General features: G+C 41.0%; 1 protein-coding gene across 1 annotated transcript; it reads right to left on the reverse strand.

Annotated features, from left to right (window-relative positions):
* Positions 1-562: 562 nt before the first annotated feature.
* Positions 563-19,862, reverse strand: LOC149280993 (vomeronasal type-2 receptor 26-like). Its single transcript, XM_089499810.1, has 8 exons — positions 19,765-19,862; positions 19,497-19,673; positions 18,559-18,850; positions 18,227-18,417; positions 16,618-16,738; positions 11,131-11,355; positions 9,066-9,189; positions 563-1,479 (listed from the first exon to the last, which is right to left on the reverse strand). Exons 1-8 carry the CDS (start codon positions 19,860-19,862, stop codon positions 563-565), a joined length of 2,145 nt encoding a protein of 714 aa, XP_089355936.1.
* Positions 19,863-21,124: the final 1,262 nt, after the last annotated feature.

Raw genomic sequence — 21,124 nt, forward strand, 5'->3', positions numbered from 1 at the left:
TGCCTATAATTTAGGGAGTTTATCTATACCTTTGCTGGGAGAAGAGGCTTTAATTTCATTTCCCAAATTAACACAAATATGAACATGATCTGAAATATATTTTATTAGATTGTCCTTTAAATAATTTGTAACCAATATGCAAATGAGTGTACAGAAGGAAACACAAAACTATTTAGGGATTTATGACCGGTTCATTTAATGTTTTATTGTACATGTTACCTGAAGGGATGGATACATGAGATCTGGAGGGTCGATCATCTGAATTCCAATCAGTGAATCTTTCAATTGTTCAGAATCCAGCAATTAACTCATTTATACTCATAATATGGGCATAAGCATTATATCTACACTGTCTGTAGAGGTTTATTTGGGTCTTGTTGTGTGTGTTTTGATTTGTGTGCTGCTGGGTTAGCAGTGCTTTATACTTCCTAAAAGTCCAGGACATTAATGTATTGTGTGAAAAATGCTTTGTGATGTCCAGAAAACTAATTTAAGAGTATAACATTGACCATTGGTGATTTTAGATTAATAAAACTTCAATTTCAGAATATGTTTCTCATAACTATTTGGTTAGACCATTAATTCTGCTTCCAAGTAAATATGTTTTTGTATTCAATTCCTGTCTAAAAAGAACTATATAGCATTTTGGAATAAATATACATCCTACAAGTCCTGCACTTGAAGCCACTATGGCAAAAATCTCTACGGCCACCATGTTCTTCCCTTTGGTGCTCAGATAGGCCGGGATCATCGCAATCCAAACGCTACAAAACACCAGCATGCTGAAGGTGATGTATTTGGCCTCATTAAAACTGTCCGGTAATGTCCTGGCTAAAAAAGCTATAATAAAGCTAAGAGCTGCCAGAAGCCCCATATAACCCAGGACACAGTAGAAGGCAATAACTGAGCCTTCATTACACTGAATGATGATCTTTCCCTGATAAGAGTGCATGTCCAGCTCCTGGAATGGGGGGGAAATGGCCAACCAGGAAATATTAATGATAACTTGAATGGATGAGCAGAGCAGTACTATAGAATTGGAGACTTTCACACTGACCCAATTTGCCCAGGCGCTGCCGGGTTTCACGGCTCTGAAAACAATATAGATCATGATTGTTTTGCTCAGAATACAAGACACAGCTAATGAGAAGAGGACTCCAAAAGCAGTTTGGCGCAGCATGCAGGTTACATCCTCAGGACGACCGAGGAACAGAAACACACAGAGGAAGCTCAGCATGATGGAGACCAAGAGGAGGAAGCTGAGGTTCTTGTTATTAGCTTTCACAATTGGGGTATCTCTGAAGACAATGAAGATCAGTAATATCACAACAGTTACAAGACAAAACAGAATTGTTGCAAAGGATAAAACTGCAGCAACTGCATCCCAATATGATAGAAACTCCACTGATTTTGGAATACATCGATCCCTTTTCTCATTAGACCATTTATCACTTGGACAAACAATGCAGTTCTCACTGTCTGAAAAACAACACAAAGTAACATTATGTCTCAATATGTAATTTAAACATAATATATATTTTTTTAAATGTGATTGTACTGCATGGTTTTAGGGGAGAGACATTGGGTTAGACAATAGCTCAAAATCATAAAAGGAGTAGGATGACAAGGAAAGAAAAAGCTGTGGCATCTGACAATGACTGAACCTCTTCACAGAACCAATAGACACACAGGGAGAAGGGCTGCAGTAAGTAGAAGGGGTCTTAAGGTGTAGGCGAGAAAAAGGTGGCCAACTGCCAGCCGAATGTTCACTGCTGAAGCAATGACGCTAGAACCGGAGAACATTGGAAGGACAGCCAGCAAGCCCACACCCCACTATATGCCTCCATCCTGTCAGAGGCCAAATGGACCAGTTCTTCCAAACCCCGTATCTCCTCCATGCAGGAAACCCATTGACGCAAGGAGGGGACCTCAGATCGATTCCAGTAAAGTGGTATAAGACTTCGAGCTGCATTGAGAAGATGACGGAGAACCAAGCGTTTCATTAGTCCCAGAGACCAAAACTCGGGGTAGGCCGGATTGGCTCACCGAAAACCTCCTCCAAACAACAAAATATCCCGGCCCAGTAGGGCTGAAGTTGAATGCAATCCCACCAGATGTGCAGGTAGGTACCTCTCTCCACTCCACATCTTCAGCAGGTTGGATTACTCCCCGTCAAGAGTCTACTGATGGCAACCGGAGTCCTGTACCACCTAGTCAACAGTTTATAAGCAGTTTCCTGGTACCCTGAAGCAATAGAACATTTATGCGTCAAAATACAGACCTTCTCCCACTCCTGTTCGGAAAGGGCTTCCCCGAACTCAGCTTCCCATTTCCCTGTACGTCGGGAGGAGCGAAGAATCCCTCTCCAGGAGCAGACAATAAATCATAGAAATCCCACCCTTGGGGAGACAATCACTCCTGACTAGCTGTTTGAACGGGGTTAGGATCCTAATAGATGGTGCTTACACGGGAGCGATTTAACATATCGTATAATTTCAAAACGTTGCAACAGAGTACCCCGGGCCGTAGGAGCTGCTCGTTCAAAAGATAGAGGAGCAGTGTCATCCCACAGCAGCGAAATGGAGACATCAGGAGTTAACTCCAAGGGAGTAAGTAAAAGAGAGGTGTGGTTTAGTGAATGAGGGGACAAGTGGATATATATATTATATATATTGGCAGCACAGTATAATATTAATATATATTGGCAGCAGGGTCTAATATTAATATATATCGGCAGCAGGGTCTAATATTAAAGAATGAAAAATAGTTCAGCTGTTATTTTGAAATCATATTTCAATCAAGGTCTTTCCTTCAAAGCGAAAAGTACATAGTGTGTATGTCTAACGCATATACATATATATATATATATATATATATATATATATATATAGTGTATATGTAGCGTTTTATAACTGCCTCCCCCTACTTTGGTCCCTGTCCCACCATGTGCCCCCCTTAAATATGAAAGCTGGAGACGCCATTGATTGTAGGTTCTTGTGATACATGAGTATAAGGGTTATAACTAGTGCCCCTTTCAGGAGGTGTCTCCACTGCTCAAGAGCAGTGCTGCTGGCATGAAGCAAATCACTATAGAGGTCCAGTGCAAGATGGATCCAACCCCACCTTTGAATGCCTTCACCTCAAGAACTGCTATGCTATGTTTCCATACATTATTTATGTTTACCTGCAAATACAGGATTTGTATGTTTTATTCAGTTGCACGTGCTGTTTCCATGTGTTGTTTATTTGATCTATACCTGAACTACATGTTGTTGGTGTCATAATAATGGTAAACCTTTCTTTCAAACATTGGAAGGCCATAACAGCATCTCCACCACTCCCCTTACTGGTTAGGGTTGTTAAGGGAGTGATGAGTTTGGAGTAGTTGCGAAAAAACTTCCTGTAATAGTTCACAAAACCAAGGAACCGCTGTAAAGGTTTAACTCCATCAGTCAATCTAGAATGACTATATAATGTATGCCAGAAATGCCACCTTGGTTACCTTGCAGATGCATCATTCCAGGTTTGCGTACAGACCGTGGGTAAAAACAGGTGAGCACATTGCAAACATGCTTTTGGTGGGTCGGTAAATTGGTAGAGGAGAATGTCATCCAGGTGCACCACAATGAGCTGTTGAAGGTAGTCCTGAAGATAATTTATTAACTCCTGAAACACTGCAGGGGAGTTGCAGAGACCGAAAGTCTTGACCTTGTATTCGTAATGGTCCGCCCAGGTGTTGAAGGAAGTTTTCCACTCATCCCCTGACGAGGTTGTAAGCTCCATGCAACATGCCAAATAGTTACTTGATCAAGGACATTCTCCCACAAGAGAACAAACAGCGATATGCGATATGTATTTCAGTGGGTAATCTTGTCCCTGATAATCCATTAAGGGGCATAAATGACCCTTCTTCTTCGTAACGAAGAAGAATTCTGCTCCTGCAGGTGATGAGTAGAGCCGGATGAACTCTCTTGAGATTCTCCTCCATCACCTGCATCTCAGGAATGGATAAAGAGTAGACACGGCCTTTGGGGTGCATGGTCCAAAGGAGTAATTCTATAGGACAGTCATAAGGCATATGAGGTGGTAGTTTCTCAGACTCCTCCTCATCCACGTATTGTTGGTATTGCTTAGGAAATTGACAGTGCTAAGGTAGTCACTCTCACTGGTTTGTGACAATGGAAGGCACAGTTTAATCCCCAGGATTTTATCTGTCTGGTGCTCCAGTCTATGACAGGGCTTTACCTCTGTAACCACTGGAAGCCCAAAACCATAAGAATTGATGAGGAACATTACATTACATTACATTACATTTCACCTATTTTTTATGAAAAGGCCGACTGTTAGAGCAAAAGGCTTTGTGGTGTGGGTATCCTCTGCTGGCTGAAGTGGTCTGCCATCACTCCACTAGGCGGAGTCGTCCTTGGTTGAATAGGTAGACCCACTTAGGAGCAGAATCAAGAGTCCTGACGTGCCAGAATCCAAAAATGCATCTGTGTCTGTGGAACCCGTGGACTGGATCAGACAAAATACAATGGTCATGTGAGTGGATTTGAGATCAGGGTTTACATCCATGGCATAGTTCACGGAACCCTGTTTGAACAACAAGGTGGAGGCAGTTGTCCTCTGTCTTGGCAGATCAAAGACAAAGTGCAAAGGCCCCACTAACACAATAACAAACAGGTGGAGCGTTCCTTTACTAGAGGGGGCAAGCCACTGCTTTGCCCGTTAGAAGAGAGATGACATAGGCCAACTTGGCACGGTCAGAAGGGAATTAAGATGGCATCAATTCGGAATGTGTTTCACATTGATTCAGAAATCCTTGACAACCTGTAGGGTCTTCAAAGTAACCTGAAGGCGCGTGTAGAGGGTTAATGGGGTCTATATAGTACTAGGAATGTGAAAATTGGCCAGTTCATACAGGCTGTTCTCTTGCGGCCATCTTCAGTGCAACCACTATGGTATGCAAGGACTGGACGAGGATAAGGATCCGTTGGAGGAAACAGATGTGGAACTGTGTGGGGCAGTGGATCAAGGACTCCCATGACAGAGAATAAAAAAACAGACCCCGCCAGGACAGGAGGGTGATCTACCGTGCCAGAGCACCAGCAGGTATTTAAAATGCATTAATAAAAATTTATTCATAAGGTGTCTCTCGCATTAAGAAGCTTTGTGAAAGGAGTCTTCAGCTGCTCCCAAAAGGTACAATAATATCGGCGAGGGAGGCCATCCGGTCCCAGGGCCTTCCCTGCTGCCATCGACTTTACCGCCGCCCACACCTCATCCTCCTTGATCTCCCCCTCTATAGCCTCAGGCTGTTCCACCATTAGTTTACGGCTTACATGCTCCTCCAGGTAAGCGTGTATGAGAGATACTCGGGTAGCGCCCTCCGAATCACAGGGGAGATTGTACAGTGAGCGGTAGTAATGACAAAAGGAGTCAGCTATGTCAGCAGGAAAGCAAGAAACCAGACCCTTAGTCATTTTAATTCTATTAATGTATAGCGTCTGTTGCCTGGCCCACAACGCCCTAGCCAGTAAGCGCCCACTCTTGTTCCTGTGTTCATAATAGAGAGAACGAGTGCGAAGAAACGTCCTCCGGATATCATGATTGAGCAATGTGATCAAGCGGCGCCTTAAATCATTCAATTCAAGGTAAGTGCGTTCATCGCAGGTACTCTTGTGAAGCGCTTCCATTGCGGTGAGCAATGATCTCCCGAGTCCAAAGTTTCTTACTGTACGACGCTTTACCGATAAAGAGACCCCGAACAGTGCACTTCCCACACAGTGGGCTTCCCACACTGTGGGGCAGTTTCACCTCCGAATTAGCGTGGTCCTGAAAAAAGTGCGTCACACATCTCAGACACACATCTCAGACCGCATCATCGTTAGATAGTAGGCCTATAAAGACGAGCCTGGAGATGCAATGTCACCGGGGAGTGATCGACACTTCAGCCACTGCAATAGAACATCCCTCAGCCAAACCCAGGTGATAGTACTCCATCAGGAAAAGATCAATCCTGGAATATGGGCGATGCGGGGCAGAGTAGCAAGTATAATATACGAAGCGATATCTCCCCAAAATCAAGTTAACTTGCTTTTAGTGAGTCGGTAAGGCCCCAGAAGGACGAGTAGTAGAGTCCACCTGAGGGTCTGTCGCCACATTGAAACCCCCCCCTACCAGGATGCCCTCCTTCCATAAGCTTGTGGAGTATACGTGACAAAGCAAAGCATTGTCTCTGGTTAGGAAGGTATACAGAAACAAAGGTAAACATTTGGTCCAAGATAGTGCCTTTGACAAACGTGTATCTACCATCAAGATCATCCTTAAAAGCTGACATGAGGAAGGAGGAATGCCTGGAGAACAGGATAGCTATCCCACGCAAGGAGGGAGGAAGGTGGGCGGGGGAGGAAAGGAAGACAGTGGGGGAAGGGGAGAAAACAGGACACAGGGAGACTAAACACAACAACGTGTAGAAGTGCAATAAGCGCGTAACAGCAGTGTTCGGTAGAGCGATGGCAATGTAGCCAAACCCTCAGTCAATGGTAGAACGATCTGCTTGGGGTAAACGGAATCACCACTTTAAGTGCCAGCGAGGTAGAAGAATAATAAATGAGAAGTACAATCTCCACAGTACTTCACAGCCATGACTCACACTTTATAGGTAAGAACCAGAACCATCCTGAAACAGAACAAAGTTTACAACGACAACCATATTAACCCCCCAGTATCAGAGTGTATGTGTGAGTGGCAGTATGTATGTGTAACAATAAGTAACTTAGGCCTCACTCTAGCAGGTCCCCCATAACGAGTGCCAGGTGTAGCAAATGTGTGCTGCTTATTGGGTCTTGTGCAATGTATAAGCACAATGTAAGATGGAGGAGAAACCCCCCCTCCTGTCCCCTCCGTGACAACCGAGTGTAATTATGTAACAGCAATACCTGGCAAATTGATCTCCCAAAACAACGCTTATGTGGACCCAGGATGCGAGAAAAGAAAAAAAAAAAACCCACCCCCTGTCACTTCCTTAACAACAGAGTGTAATCATGTAACAGCAATGCATGGCAAATAGGTCTCTCAAAACAACACAGCAATCATAAACACGCATGAATCAAATACGTTTCAATATCAGAATAGAAAGTAAACCATAAGCCAAAAGGTTCATAATGGCGAGAGCAGTATGTAAATTAGACCACAAGCTTATGTGGACCCAGGAAAATGTAGCAACGTAATGCGAGAAAAAAAAACGGGGGGAACCCTTCTCCCCACATCAGCAAAGTGGAATCACATGACTTCAAAGCCCGGTGGAACAAATCATCCAGCTCGATAGAGCAACCACATGCCAATGACATCACAGTAGCAGTATGTAAAGTAGACCACAAGCTAGTATGTCAGCCATAACGAGCTCCAGATGGAACAAATGTGTGCAGCATACCATGACTCTGCGCTGGTAGGTCACAAGGTACTGGAACTAAAGTTATCTCTGAGAGGGCCCAGTCTTTGAACTGTGGCATGGGGAGTCCAAGACCATGGGCCACCTCCGTTATATATCACTATGCTTCTTCATGGTACAAGTGGAGCCATCATTGGGTAAAGGATAGTTGGAAAGGGAATCCCCAGCGATATCGGATGCCTCTATCCTCAAGCAATGACGTGAGCAGTCTCAACATCTGCCGATTGCATAATGTGACAGCGGAAAGATCTTGGTACAGTGCCAAGGTTTGGCCTTCAAACGTAAATTAGTGGGAATTCCGCGCTGTGTTCATTATTTCTTCCTTCATAATAAAGTCCTGAAAGCAACATATTACTCTCTGTGGGTGGATCTGTTGGCCTGCCGCGTGGCCGTAGCGTGTACCCTGTCTAGGCGTATAGGGGAATCCAAGTCACGGCCCAAGACAGTGTAATAGCGGCAGCAGATCCTGAGGGCCGTCTGATTCCCTCAGGCCCCTCGCCCACATGTTATTACACCTACCTCTATTCTCGATGTCTTCCACTGATCGTTGCAACTCTGTCGCCAGACCCGTTAGTTGGGAGGTTGTCCGCTGCATCTCCTACACCTGCACTATAATTGCAAGCAATATCCTCCTAGTGGATGAAATCATGAGAGCAGGAATGTCTTCTCTGAAAGGATAAACGTCTGAATGTTAGATATCTTCAACGCATTTGGCTGCTTCCTTCAATTTACTGAACGTGCAGATCCAGTAAAAATGTGTAACTTAAAACTGTTAAACGATAGCACCTATTGAATCCAATGTTCAAAATGTATTGGAAAATGTATTTCCTGTTGTGTGATACGAGTATGCGAGTCTTTAAGGTGGGAAGTACGCCGTTCCACTCCAGCTATATCCGCCACCTCTTCATGCAAGGTGCGCTTAACCTACTCGATCAGGTTACTGAAATCCACCTTAGTAGGGAGGGAGCGGAACATCTCCTGCAGGACATCCGTGGACGGAGCAGCTCCAGTTTTTGCACAATTTTCCTTGGTCTTGTCTTATATTCCGGAGCCATCTGTCTATCCTATGGATGTTTAAATTCCCCCACTGTATTAACCTCTACCACATATGCCAGAAATCTTTTCCACTTATCCACCACCATCTGACATGGGAAGGCAATGTAAAAAGTACAGGACCAAAAAAGCCTCACCATGAGTCGATATCTTGAACAACTTTGCTAATCATATATTAAATCGTAAACAAATATTGGATGCTAATGCTTTAATACCTAAAGGAATCTCTTTTTTTCAGAACCAGCTGGATACAGGAGCATGGAGTTTGGGGCTAATGTAAATCTTTCTGATTATACCTCTGACGTGCTGGGTATCACAGCTGGTTGTCGGCTGCCAGGTAGTTTATTTTTTTGCCCCTTGGGTGAGGTTGGTGATGTTAAAGCTCCAGTCATGCCTGTGTTGTCTATTATTTGCTTTTTTATAGCTACACCTGCCCCTACTTGTGGCTCTCAATACCCCTCGGCCCAACTCCACCCTCTACCCGACCAGGAGCAGGCCTTCATTCATACACACCTACTATGGGTATACCATTTGTATGTTTTTATGTAATCTTTCATACCAGATCTATTGGATATCTCTCCCTCCGAGCACCGGACACAGTCGTAGCAGCAGGTTTGTGTTCCAGGTCTCAGGACTTTTCGATATCCAGGCAAACAGTTCTCTGAACACTGAGACCTTGGAATCTACAAACAGGAAAAGATTACAAGAAGATAGTTGAAATGACTTTGACCATTACAAATAGCGTATGTTTGAGCCACTCTTATAAATGCATAATTCATTGAAGAAGCACAATCACAGAATACTAGACATATCTACTAAAAATATTAAAGATAAACATGTAGTTTCCTTGTTTTGAACAATACAATAGGAGTAGAACATAATTGGATGATTAGATAATTAGAAAATCATTCAACAAGATCAAAATAATTCATTGCCTTACAATCTAAAAAAAATAATAGCCTACAATTCCCTAGATGAGTGTTTAATAATACTTGTACTACCCCTTAAATTTAAATGGAAGGGTTTCCATCACCTTTTACCCACCATAACTTATGTAATGGTATTGTATACCTGCAAATACAGGGTTTTTATGTCTTATTCAGTTGCACGTGCTGTTTCCATATGTTGATCTATACCTGAACTACAGGGAGTAAGTAAAAGGGACTTTGGGAATGATTACGGGGGTCAGAAGGAGGGAAGACTGCACTGACACTCACAGTCTTCCCCTGATCTGCAGTTAGTTTTGCAAATATATATATATATATTTTTTTTTTTTTGGTGTGGTAGCGGAGAGAGTGATTGCATGCTAGGGAGCATGGAGCAGGGCCCAAGGCAACAGGGTCTAATACTTATATATATATATATATATATGTATTGGCAGCAGGGGCTAATATTTATTTATATATTGGCAGCAGGGTCTAATATTTATATATATATATACATATATTTGCTGCAGGTTCAAATATTAATATTTATTGGCTGCAGGGACTAATATTAATATATAACGGCAGCAGGGTCTAATATTAATATATAATGGCAGCGGGGTCTAATTAGTATATGTCGGCAGCAGGGTCTAATATTAATATATAACAGCAGCAGGGTCTAATATTAGTATATAACGGCAGCAGGGGCTAATATTAAAGAAACTGCCAGTTCCGCTGCTATTTTGAAGTCCTATTTCAATCACGATCTTTACTTCAAAGAGATAAATCCATATTGTGTAGTTAAAATGCATGTCTAAAGCATATATACATATATATACACACAGAGCAGGCCTTAGGTGTTCTGGCACCCTGTGCAGACTACTCCTCTGGTGCCCCCCCATCCCAAAAAAAGAAAGGAAAAAAATCTTGTCACTATCTATCTCCTCTCCCCCTTTATCACTATCTACCACCTCTGCCCCTTCTCACTGCCTTTACCCCCCTCTGCCCCTTCTCATTATCCTTACTTACCTTGTTGAGTCCTGCGGTGGGAGCGGGAGGCGTCCGTCTTCCCGTTCTGCTGTGGTGCGCGCTTCACAGCTGAGCATGAAACGCCGGCACCGCGACGGAGTCACGGAGAGTGAGGGGCGCCGAGCGGGTGCTGAAAACTTCACGATCGACCGCTCGGCGCCCCTGCCCGGGACTTAGATTAAAACAACGGGTTTTTTTTGTTTGTTTTAAATTTATTTAACATCCTCCATGTTAAATAAAGGCATGTAGTAGGGATCTAAGGAGTTAATAAAATGGATTCGTAGGTGGGAAAGGGTAAAAACATAGATCATGGTCTTACAGAAGACGTGCTGTACACTCGTTATATATATATTATAGAGAAATTTCTCAAAAAAAGTGGTCAATTGAAATTTTCTGATGGACATCATTGGTAAGTGGAGTGTGACTGCTTCTAATTATTTATATAGATCAGATGGCAAGGGCAAACAGTCCAGAAATCGGCTGCAAAATGAGTAGAACAAAGGAAGGTATTTCATTACAAAGGAAGTTGTCGTATGTTGGATCTGGATAGAAAAGAGTTAACGGGAAGCATGATGCCAGTATAGAAGGAAAATGTCTCTACAGTTACAACCATTACCCTGTCAAAGATGTTTTCTTTTAACCTCTTTATATAACGTTTATATTCCCCCTTACCTGGTTGTCTTTGTTCCTCCATATTACGGAATGCGAGTCAATGATGAGCTGCTGGCCCTCTGGAGCCCACTCAGTGAAGTTACCCACAAAGTTTTTAAATGCAGACTTATTTGATAAAAACACCCAATTTGTAATTGTGTAATGGTATGCAAATTCTCCATGTTCATCGTAAAATGTGCGGCCCAACTGAGATGCAATTGTTATCCTTTTTATATAGCGTTGCGCCTATTAAAAATGATTTTGAACAAATGAAGAGGACATTCACAGTCACAATGCAGGAGAGTTTTCTTTTATGTGATAAATCAAGAAAATAAAAATACCTCCCATTTTACAACAGAACCCACCCACTCAACTAAATAAACCTACACTGGATCTCTATTATCCATCTACTAGAACTTCATATCATTAACTAGCATCAACCCTTCATCAAACCTACGGCATTAAACTACGGCACATCGTTAGAACCAAGGAGTCTGAAGCATGGGGGACAAGTCTAGGGATGCATCGGTAAGTCGAGGGGTTCATATAGGGGGTATAAAGCATAATTGGGGGCAGGTTGGCTAATAAATGTAAATAAAAACAAAAATGCATTTTTCTCAGTCATAGTTTATTAAATGTGAAAAAAATAGTTTACATGTGAATTAATATTTACTAATAAAACTGACGGGGTAGTCTTTTATTCAGGCTTTCTTTTTTTCCAAATTTTGGGGGGTCACCTTATAATCAGTGTCATCTTATAATCAAGCAAATACGGTAAATACCAATAAAGGGACCTTAAATTGGTATCAAACAAGTAGTATCTCTTTTACTAGAAATATACAGTATTCTCTGCCCCAAGCCAAAAGTTCAAAAATAACAAAATATAATGTAATATTTAAGATAGCATTTTGCTCACTTATAAAGTTACCAAATCTCAGTATGTGGAGTAATATTCTCAAGGGATGTTGCTGATCATAAAGCAGGGTTTTCCCTTCAGTGACACCTAACTTGTAGAAAAAATATGTAAAACTACAAAACTGTTTTTGTAAATGATTTTATCAAAGGATAGGCCTTTGTCCATATATTAAAAAAATGTGAAAATCTGAAGCTGCACGAGACTCTGGAGCCATGCAGTATGGATTTTATTCCAGTAGAATGGTGTAGACCAGGGGCGTCCAAGTTTTTTCTGCAGTGGGCCACTTCATCAGAATTGTATCCGTGCGAGGGCCGCACTCATTTTTCACTGTGAGAAAATATGGCCTTTAATAAAATATGCAGATTAAAATAAAGTAAATGACACAAAACCTTTACTTTTCCTCTCACTGATTTCTGGGATTTCTGGGCCTACAAATTCAGGATTCTGGATAAGTAAAAATAAAATAGTTCTATTTATTTTAGCGATGCACCGAAATGAAAATCTGGACCAAAACCGGAAATTCAGGGTTCACTTAAACGAAACTGAAAATGACCCCCACACACTTTTAATAAAAGTAATTTACACACCAAAATTGTACAAAAAATTCTATATTATGATTGTTAACAGCAATCTCAGGCATACCCAGATTCCAGCATGTACTGGTTGGCTGGGCATTGTATTTTTTGTCCAATTTTAGTGTGTAACCACACTTTTATTAAAAGTAACACACCTTGGACAAAAAAAATCAACAATATGACTTGGCATGATAGGAGTGTGATTGCTAACTGCAAACACACTCTTTTTATACCAAGGCAACCTGTAAATGCTGGAACCTAGGCATGATGGGACTGTGATTGCTGTTAGCAGATTGCTGTTAGCAATCACACTCCTATCATCCCAAGTCAGCCAGTACATGCTGGTACAGGGTGGCTGTAAGTGCAGACCCCATACTGCTGGCAGCATCAATACACAAGGGGGGCAGCTAGCCAGGTTTCAGCATGTACTGGCTGACTTGGCATGATAGGAGTGTGATTGCTAACAGCAAACACACTCTTTTTATACCCAGGCAACCAGTAAATGCTGGAACCTAGGCATGATGGGACTGTGATTGCTGTTAACAGATTGCTGTTAGCTGTTAGCAATCACACTCCTATCATCCCAAGTCAGCCAGTACATTCTGGTACAGGGTGGCTATAAGTGCAGACCCCTTACTGCTGGCAGCATCAATACACAAGGGGGCAGCTAGCCAGGTTTCAGCATGTACTGGCTGACTTGGCATGATAGGAGTGGGATTGTTAACAGCCCCATCATGCCTAGGTTCCAGCACTTACACACCCATGCTATCACACACACACAAATTCATTCATTCACAGATTCATTCCCTCAATTAGGCATACTCATTCAAACACCCTCCCCCACCCCAGGCCACACACTCTTCTTTTCATCCCAGTAGCTAAGAGGATCAACATTAGGCGCAGAAGGAACTTCACAGAGGTAAAGTTTGACCATTTCAGCAGCACTACTCTCCTTTCTGCTGCTAGCTCTGTCAGATGGTCCAACTATACCCCCAAGTGCCTCTTCCCAAAACGCAGCTGCTCCACTCAGCTGTGTTGTTGTGATGCTTGTGGCGCTGCTGCTGATGCTGCTGCTAGGAGTAGCAGACCACATAATCTCTTCCTCCTCCTGCACCTCTCCCTCCTCGGACAGCATTCCCATTTTACGCTGCCAGTCACGCACCTTGTTGACCAATTGCTCCCGGTAGCTACTGAGAACATTAAATTTCAAAGCTAGCTTTCCCTTAATTCTTGGATCGCAAAGGCACGCTAGCATCATTTTGGGACTCTCTTCCATGCGTTTGCGAAGGTGTACTTTTAGCAGATCCTTCATTAAATTTTCTGTGGCATCCTTGATTTTTAAGGACTGCCACTAGCTGGGCGATCACTGTCCAATCCTCCCTATTCAATGGAGAGGTAATCCCAATATTGTGCTCTGAGGCAAGATCATGGATTGCCCTCTGCTGCTCCAAAATCCTCTCCAGCATGTCTAACGTTGAGTTCCACCGTGTACTGACATCCTGACGTAGGCAGTGTACGGGAAGGCCTGACCTCTCTTGCTCTTCCCTCAAAAGTTGGCTAGCCTTAACACTATGGTGAAAGTGCCCAGCGATCTTTCTGCAGCGGGACAGAACTACTGCTGCCACATTAGTTCCTTCTGACATTGCTGCCTTCACTACAAGATGGATGATGTGGGCTGCACAGCGCACACCAACAATATGACCATCTCGCAGCGCTTTCACCATATTGGCACCTCCGTCAGTTACCACAAAACCAACTTCAACATTGGTGCCTGCCTCTGCTCCCACCCAAAGGCTAAACATTTTCCTCATTGCATGCAGAATATTTTGGGAAGTGTGCTTTTCATCCATCACTTCTGCATGGAGAAGGAAAGATCGGTAGCCTGCAAAAAAATTAGAGGAAGTTTCTCTTCAGTGCTACTGCTGAAAAAGTAAAACTATGCACAACTGCACTGTGCTGTTGTGTGCAATCTGCCAAAGTGCTCAAGTTATTTAAATTATTAACTCAAGATTAACTATTTATTAACTAGCAGTATTTTATTTTTATTTTAAATTTACACGGGCCTAAGAGCCTAGCGTACTACTATGCTAAAGCTATATTTCCTTACTATTCTAAGTCTACCTCTAGGCAGACGCTCTCAAGCTAAAGTGAGGTTAGATCAGTATATGATTTATTAATTAATATTAAGTTATATAATATTAATAGATAATAAATTAGAATGACATATTATGGATTATAGAATATAGATTATGAATTCGAATTACTTATATTATAGATTATGAATTCGAATTTATTATATTATGTTATATAATATATTATAGATTAAGATTATAGATAAGAATTACTTATTAAATTATATTATGGGGCTAAACAACTTTTAGTTTAAATCAGATACAGAAGCAGACAGATATAGTTGTCCTACTTCTGCTTACAAAAATGTGCTAAATTATTTTGTTTTTTAATAGTACTACAGCTAGTACCTCGAAGCTTTGCTTAGTAAAAGTCGTCACACAGTCAATCTTTCTTGAAAAGAATTAGAAATAAAATGTCACAGCAAAACAGCTTCACTGCTTGCTGAACAAAAACACACAGCACTTATGCGGCTGCACTCACTAGCCCAACAAGTTCACTTCACTGATGGACTGAGGTGAGCAAAACACTAAGGGTACTTTTAATAAAATTGAAATAAAATGTAAAATGAGAAAATATGAATCTTTAGCAAAAGAGTTACCGTCACTGCTTGCTGATCAAAAAAAACACAGCACTTATGCGGCTGCACTCACTAGCCCAACAAGTTCACTTCACTGATGGACTGAGGTGAGCAAAACAAATGAAAAAAAATGAAAGATTAATTAAGAAAAATTGACTTGGTCTCTTACTGTTGCTAAAACAAAGAACAAACTATAGAGCTGCAGCACCAGTACTAATAAGATTAGCTGAACTATAAAGTTATTAAATTATTAACTAAGTTATTATTAATAATTTGTTTATTAATTATTAATTAATAATAAAATGAATTATCAAATTCTAGATTGAGTTTAAAGGTAGTAGTGGACTGGTTAATCTTTATGTTGGATAAATTATTAACCCTTCTACCTGACAGACAGTCTCAAGCAAAATAAGACAGTATAATTTATAGCTAATTAATTATTAAGCTAGCTAAAATAAATTATAATAATATTACTATAATGATTTTAGATTAGACACTAGTATACTATATATGACTGACAAATATATATATAATAATATTAATGTATTAAATTATGATATATTCTATTAAATTATTATTTATAAATTCTATATGAAGACAGGGCAGGCAGTAGGCAGTGCCAGCCCAGGGCAAGGGCACCCCAGTGCCAGTAAGGCACTGGGTGCACTGTCAACTCAACAGCACTACACAGTTGATGACAGACAGAAGCACTGGGAAAAAAAATTCTATTAAAAAATTACAAAATTATTAATTCAGTAGAACTGAAGTGAAGAAGCGTACACTGTGAGAAATGGCAGGCTAAGGCTTACCAGTCTCACACAGAACAGAACAATCTCTCTGTAACGCTCGGATGCAGCACAGCAGTGTTGCCAAAGCAGTCACAGCGAAAAATGAATGGATCTCTCAGGCAAGCTCTGGTCTTATAAAGGCGCCTTCAGAATTAAAAAAACAGCAGCACAGGCATTGGACGAGACCCTTAGCGTGACGTCACAAGAGTGAGCTGATTGGACAGACGAGGATCAGCTCACTCCTGTTTGAAAATTTGGCGGTGGTGCCTCGAAAACGAAGACGATCACGAAGAGTCTTCGATTCTTCATGGTTGTGCGTCTTCGTCTACGTTTTACCGGCATTGTATTCTATTCTAGGTTTCTTCGGAACGAACAAAAAAACGGACTCTTCGTGTTCATTTTCATGTTTGCCCGAAAACGAATGCACAAGTCTAGTTATCACTCACCCTCATTAACTATTCTCATGGTCTTTCACTTGCTCACGTTTTCTCTGAATGTCTCCCTACCTTCTCTGCTAACCTTTTGTGTCTTCTCACCACGCAGCTCTAATTCTTCTCTTGCATCTTCCTGTTCTTCTGTCTTCTTTATCCCCTTCTTTGCCCACTTTTCCACTGACAACTGGTCATGGCCTCCCAGTGAACTTTCCCATGGTTGGTAAGGAGACAGGGACATGAAAGCAGAGAAGGTAGGGAGCCGTTCAGAGGGAACATGAGAGAGAGTGAATGGGAGTGTGAGAGAATACAAATGTGTGAAAGAGAATGAATTAGGGAAAGTAACAAAAACAAATAGCATTCAAATGAAAAATATATTTTTTGTTTGTGTCTTTGGGGTTCCTCCTAATTTTCTGATATTTCCACATATTGACGAAATTGGCAAATTTCCTTAAAGTTACAATTTGTACTAATCCAAAAGAACAAGTTTAGTAATTATTAAATTAAATTCTATGTATAGTCAATAAACTGTGCTATTATGTATTGCATTGCAATGGTGATACTCGTTGATTCAATTCCATCTGAGGATGAAAGGGTTAATATGTGTCTACAACACTTGACAAAATGTATTAATTTAACATGCGCTAATTCTCTATATTTATGGGATTTTTCATGCAGTCTCAAACCATGTGCCAATCATCCCTGTTACAACCAGTAAATGGCAGGTGGGTCCCTGAATCAAGCCCATTACCTTCTAGGAAACTTTTACTAAGATGCTGCACATTTACATAAGTTTGCCTCCTATTATCTATGGGTAGCATTCTTTCTAGAGGTCTTAGTGTAGATTTTATGGCTGCAATTTGATTTCAGACATGTAGTTGAATTATAAATCATGCTTTTTCCATCTTGATTATAACCATTGGATGATTTCATGGATCGCTGAACCCGTCTCTATGTGTCATATATTTATTAGTAGCTATAAAGGCTGACAAGAATTCATATTCTTAAATAAAGCCTTAGAAATTCTTCCTGTATGTCCGTCAGCGTCTGACACGTGAAACAGTCTGTATTTCATACATACCTGGTGTTTATAGATGTTTTGGATTGTATTTCCTTTTGCGTTCTCGTTATAAAATAAGTGCATGTCATGCAAAGCTTTAGCTAAAGCACTCACTGAAATAAACACCCGAGGAGAAACACCAACCGTCAGATGATCTTTAACAAATAATTTATGTTTCCCGCTGCAGTTACACAGAGATATTTTATAGATCTCTTCATAAAGCCTATTCTTTTCAGAATTTTCTGATAAACATCTATGATAAAATATCCATATATCTTCCAGAAGCTTGTCTGCTGGACGGTTTGAAGGATGGATATTATCAAAGAAACTTCCGGTATCCGGCAGCGCTAGAGGAGGCAGTTCTATGGCCAGACTGCTATTCAGGGGTTCTACAAAGAAATCTGTGAGATATTCATTGGAAGCCCAGGAAGGAGGAAGGATTAATGTTATATCTTTATGTTTGAGACACAGAGTTAAAATGTCAATAATCCTGGTGCTGAAAGAGCCGCAGAGTATAATAATTCGAGCCGATGACATTAAAACAGTTTCTGACATTATTTTCATATTTTCAGAGAGTTGGTGTAATAAAATAATTTTTACAGTGAATGAAATACAAATTCCATAACTGGTCAGATACGCTCTCAGAGCCTGACTCTCTGTCTCTCCGGTGTCATCATCAACCGTGAGTATTCCCACCCAGCTCCATCCGAAATGTTTTAGAATCTTCAATATAATTTTATTATAGACAAGATAATTTTGAACAGAGCGGAAGAAATGCGGATAAACACGTCTATCACTCAGCGCATAGTCTGTCGCTCCATAACTGATCTACAAAACGGAAGAGAAAAGTGTAACCATTCTGCTGTAAAGCTTTCTAATAACAGCTTGGAGTCAGACATGGTTGTGATCTCACCATGAAACTGAATGCTAATGTCAGACAATACATGGAAGACCATTCAGTTTACTCACCTGTGCGTATCCATACACCCCTAGTAACTGTGCTATGGGAATGGTAGTAGTAGAATGGTGATCGCCAATAAATCCAGCCACGTTGTTAGAATTCACACAAGAGTAATTAGGGACGGTCATGCGGGGGCCAGACAAAATCTGAAGAATGCTTTTCACAGCTTTTCTTTCATCTAAACAGGAGTCATATATATGATAACCCAGGGTAATATTTGGTAAAATGTTTGGGTCGTTGTTCACTATTTGAATTGCGAAAAGAAAGACCAGTAAATTGATGTAATCCATGGGGCTTGGGCTATAAAGGTAGAAGAATTAGATTAAAGCAGAAGAACATAGTCAGAGGTTTAACAGATTGAGACTTTGTAACAATACCATGTTACCATCAACTGCCTGGACCCAAACAAACAGCAAAACAGGTCATGGGTCGGTGGAGAGTACTATAACATGTGCTCTAAACAGGATCCTTATCCACCTTTGTGAGAAAGATTTCTGTCTCAAGTCCATTCCTAGCCCTGTCTGAGATACAGCGGTGGCCATGTCAGGGTCTAGTCCCACGCACTACAGCATGTGGCTCATCTTTACAGACTGAAAGTGTGACAAAAAATTACAAAACAAGAATAATCTTTCGGCAAAACAACTAAACAAATAGATACTAAATCCCCCTAAATCAAGTCAATAGCATAAAATGTATAATATTGGAAGAAAAAAAATCTTACATTGTATAAAGTTAATTTTCCAAAACAGTCAAAGTAATAAATACGCATTTCTAGATCTCAATGTTACAAACATTACAAATAGCGGCACAGCAACTGGATTAACTGGTTAACAAAGTCACTGGGTATGATTCCCTTGGATTTGGCTCTTAATCTCTTAATTTCACAAACCAAAATTTGTGCTACAGATATTATTTCTTTCCTTTATGGTTTGCTGGGGAAACTTACATGACACAGACAAATTTGGGGGAAAAATTATCCTGTCCCCAAAAAAAAATCCTCATTTGACTATTCACCGTGAGAACTCCTCCAATTATAATGTCCCCATCATTAAAATACTCAAAGTCTTCAAATGGTTCGATGACTTGCAGATGACAGGCCGGTGCTGGGCTCTGGATCTCAGATCTGCAGGGCGTCACACACAGGAGCAACAAACAAACGAGACATTTCAATGGAAGAGACCCAGAGATCAGCATCATGCACCCCAGTAACCTGCCGAGTGCCAGAGAGTGTCTGCCGGGTTCGATGGAGTCGAGCACCGTGTGGGTCAGTGCCATCTGCTGCATCTGATATCATTGTAATGAACCTGAACATCTCGGCTCTTTTTATACAGTGCGGTCTCATTCATTGCAATGGAGTCTCAATATAGATGCAGAACTTTGTGTTTTGGGATCGCAAATCTATGTTGGTTTTAAATTATAAGAAAACCGCAGAGCGTCGGTAATTATCTACATGAACAGAAATATACAAACGCAGACTTTAATCAAATGTCTTTAGAGTATTAGTTAGTTTTAGCAGGAAGTTTCACTCATCGGCAGTTTTGTACACTTTGTACTATAATAATATTTATACAGTTCTCTCAGACGTAAATGCCTTTCAAAACTTTTTAACTTTATCATTGATCTTTTAGCATATGTAATCTTTTGCTCCCTATGCATTTCTTTATTAAATATAATTCATGTAGGTCTTCATATATTTTGGTTTTTGGTGCGATTATATTCTATCTTACTATTTTAAATGAAAAGTTTGATAAGTTAGTACAGAAAAATGCATCACTTGCGGTAAAGTTAACTTTTTTCTAATTATGCATTACTTCCTATAATCCCCAGTGTATATCGCATCAGAATCCCAATGTAAGTCAAAACAGGAAGTAATAACCCACTTCCTGGACTCTCCCTGCATTGTATCCAAAGACTGCGCACATGCCTCAAACAGCCATCATTTACAAAACAGTCTTTCAATAAGTTTGCAATGTAAGCAATAGTTGCCAAGTATGCAAATCTAACTTGAGCTGTTACAAGAGATTCACAGTTAAAATGGTGTTCTGGGTCTTCGCCAGATGAATGAAGCTGGAGCCTTTGTACAACTTGTCTGGTCTGGAGACTGGAGATAGTGGGTCATAACTGTCCTATGGGAATGGCAGTACTTGAATGGCGATCACCAATAAATCCAGCCACGTTGTTAGAATTCGCACAAGAGTAATTAGGGGCGGTCATGCCACGGCCAGACAAAACACGAAGAATGTTATTTGCAGTTTTTCTTTGATCTAGACAGAAATCATATATATGATAACTCATGACAGGCGTAGCCTCGACTCTCGGGCTATGCCACGTCCAATAATCACACAAATAAACACAGACACCAATGGGGGATGATAAGGCCACAGCCGATTTCCTAACAAAGTCATTGCACGCAACATGTGAACATAAAAAGTGCGTTAACACGACAATGACCCAAAAACATTTACATAGGAAACAGGATCAACAGCAGCCAAACCATAAACGTCACCTATAGGATGGCATCTGGTGATGCCCCGGCCGAGGTACCAGCAAACATGCTCAGCCAGGAACCACTCA

This window comes from Sceloporus occidentalis, unplaced genomic scaffold (genome assembly GCF_023333645.1).
Source record: "Sceloporus occidentalis isolate IW3139 unplaced genomic scaffold, rSceOcc1.0.p SCAF_140, whole genome shotgun sequence".
Taxonomy (NCBI): domain Eukaryota; kingdom Metazoa; phylum Chordata; class Lepidosauria; order Squamata; family Phrynosomatidae; genus Sceloporus; species Sceloporus occidentalis.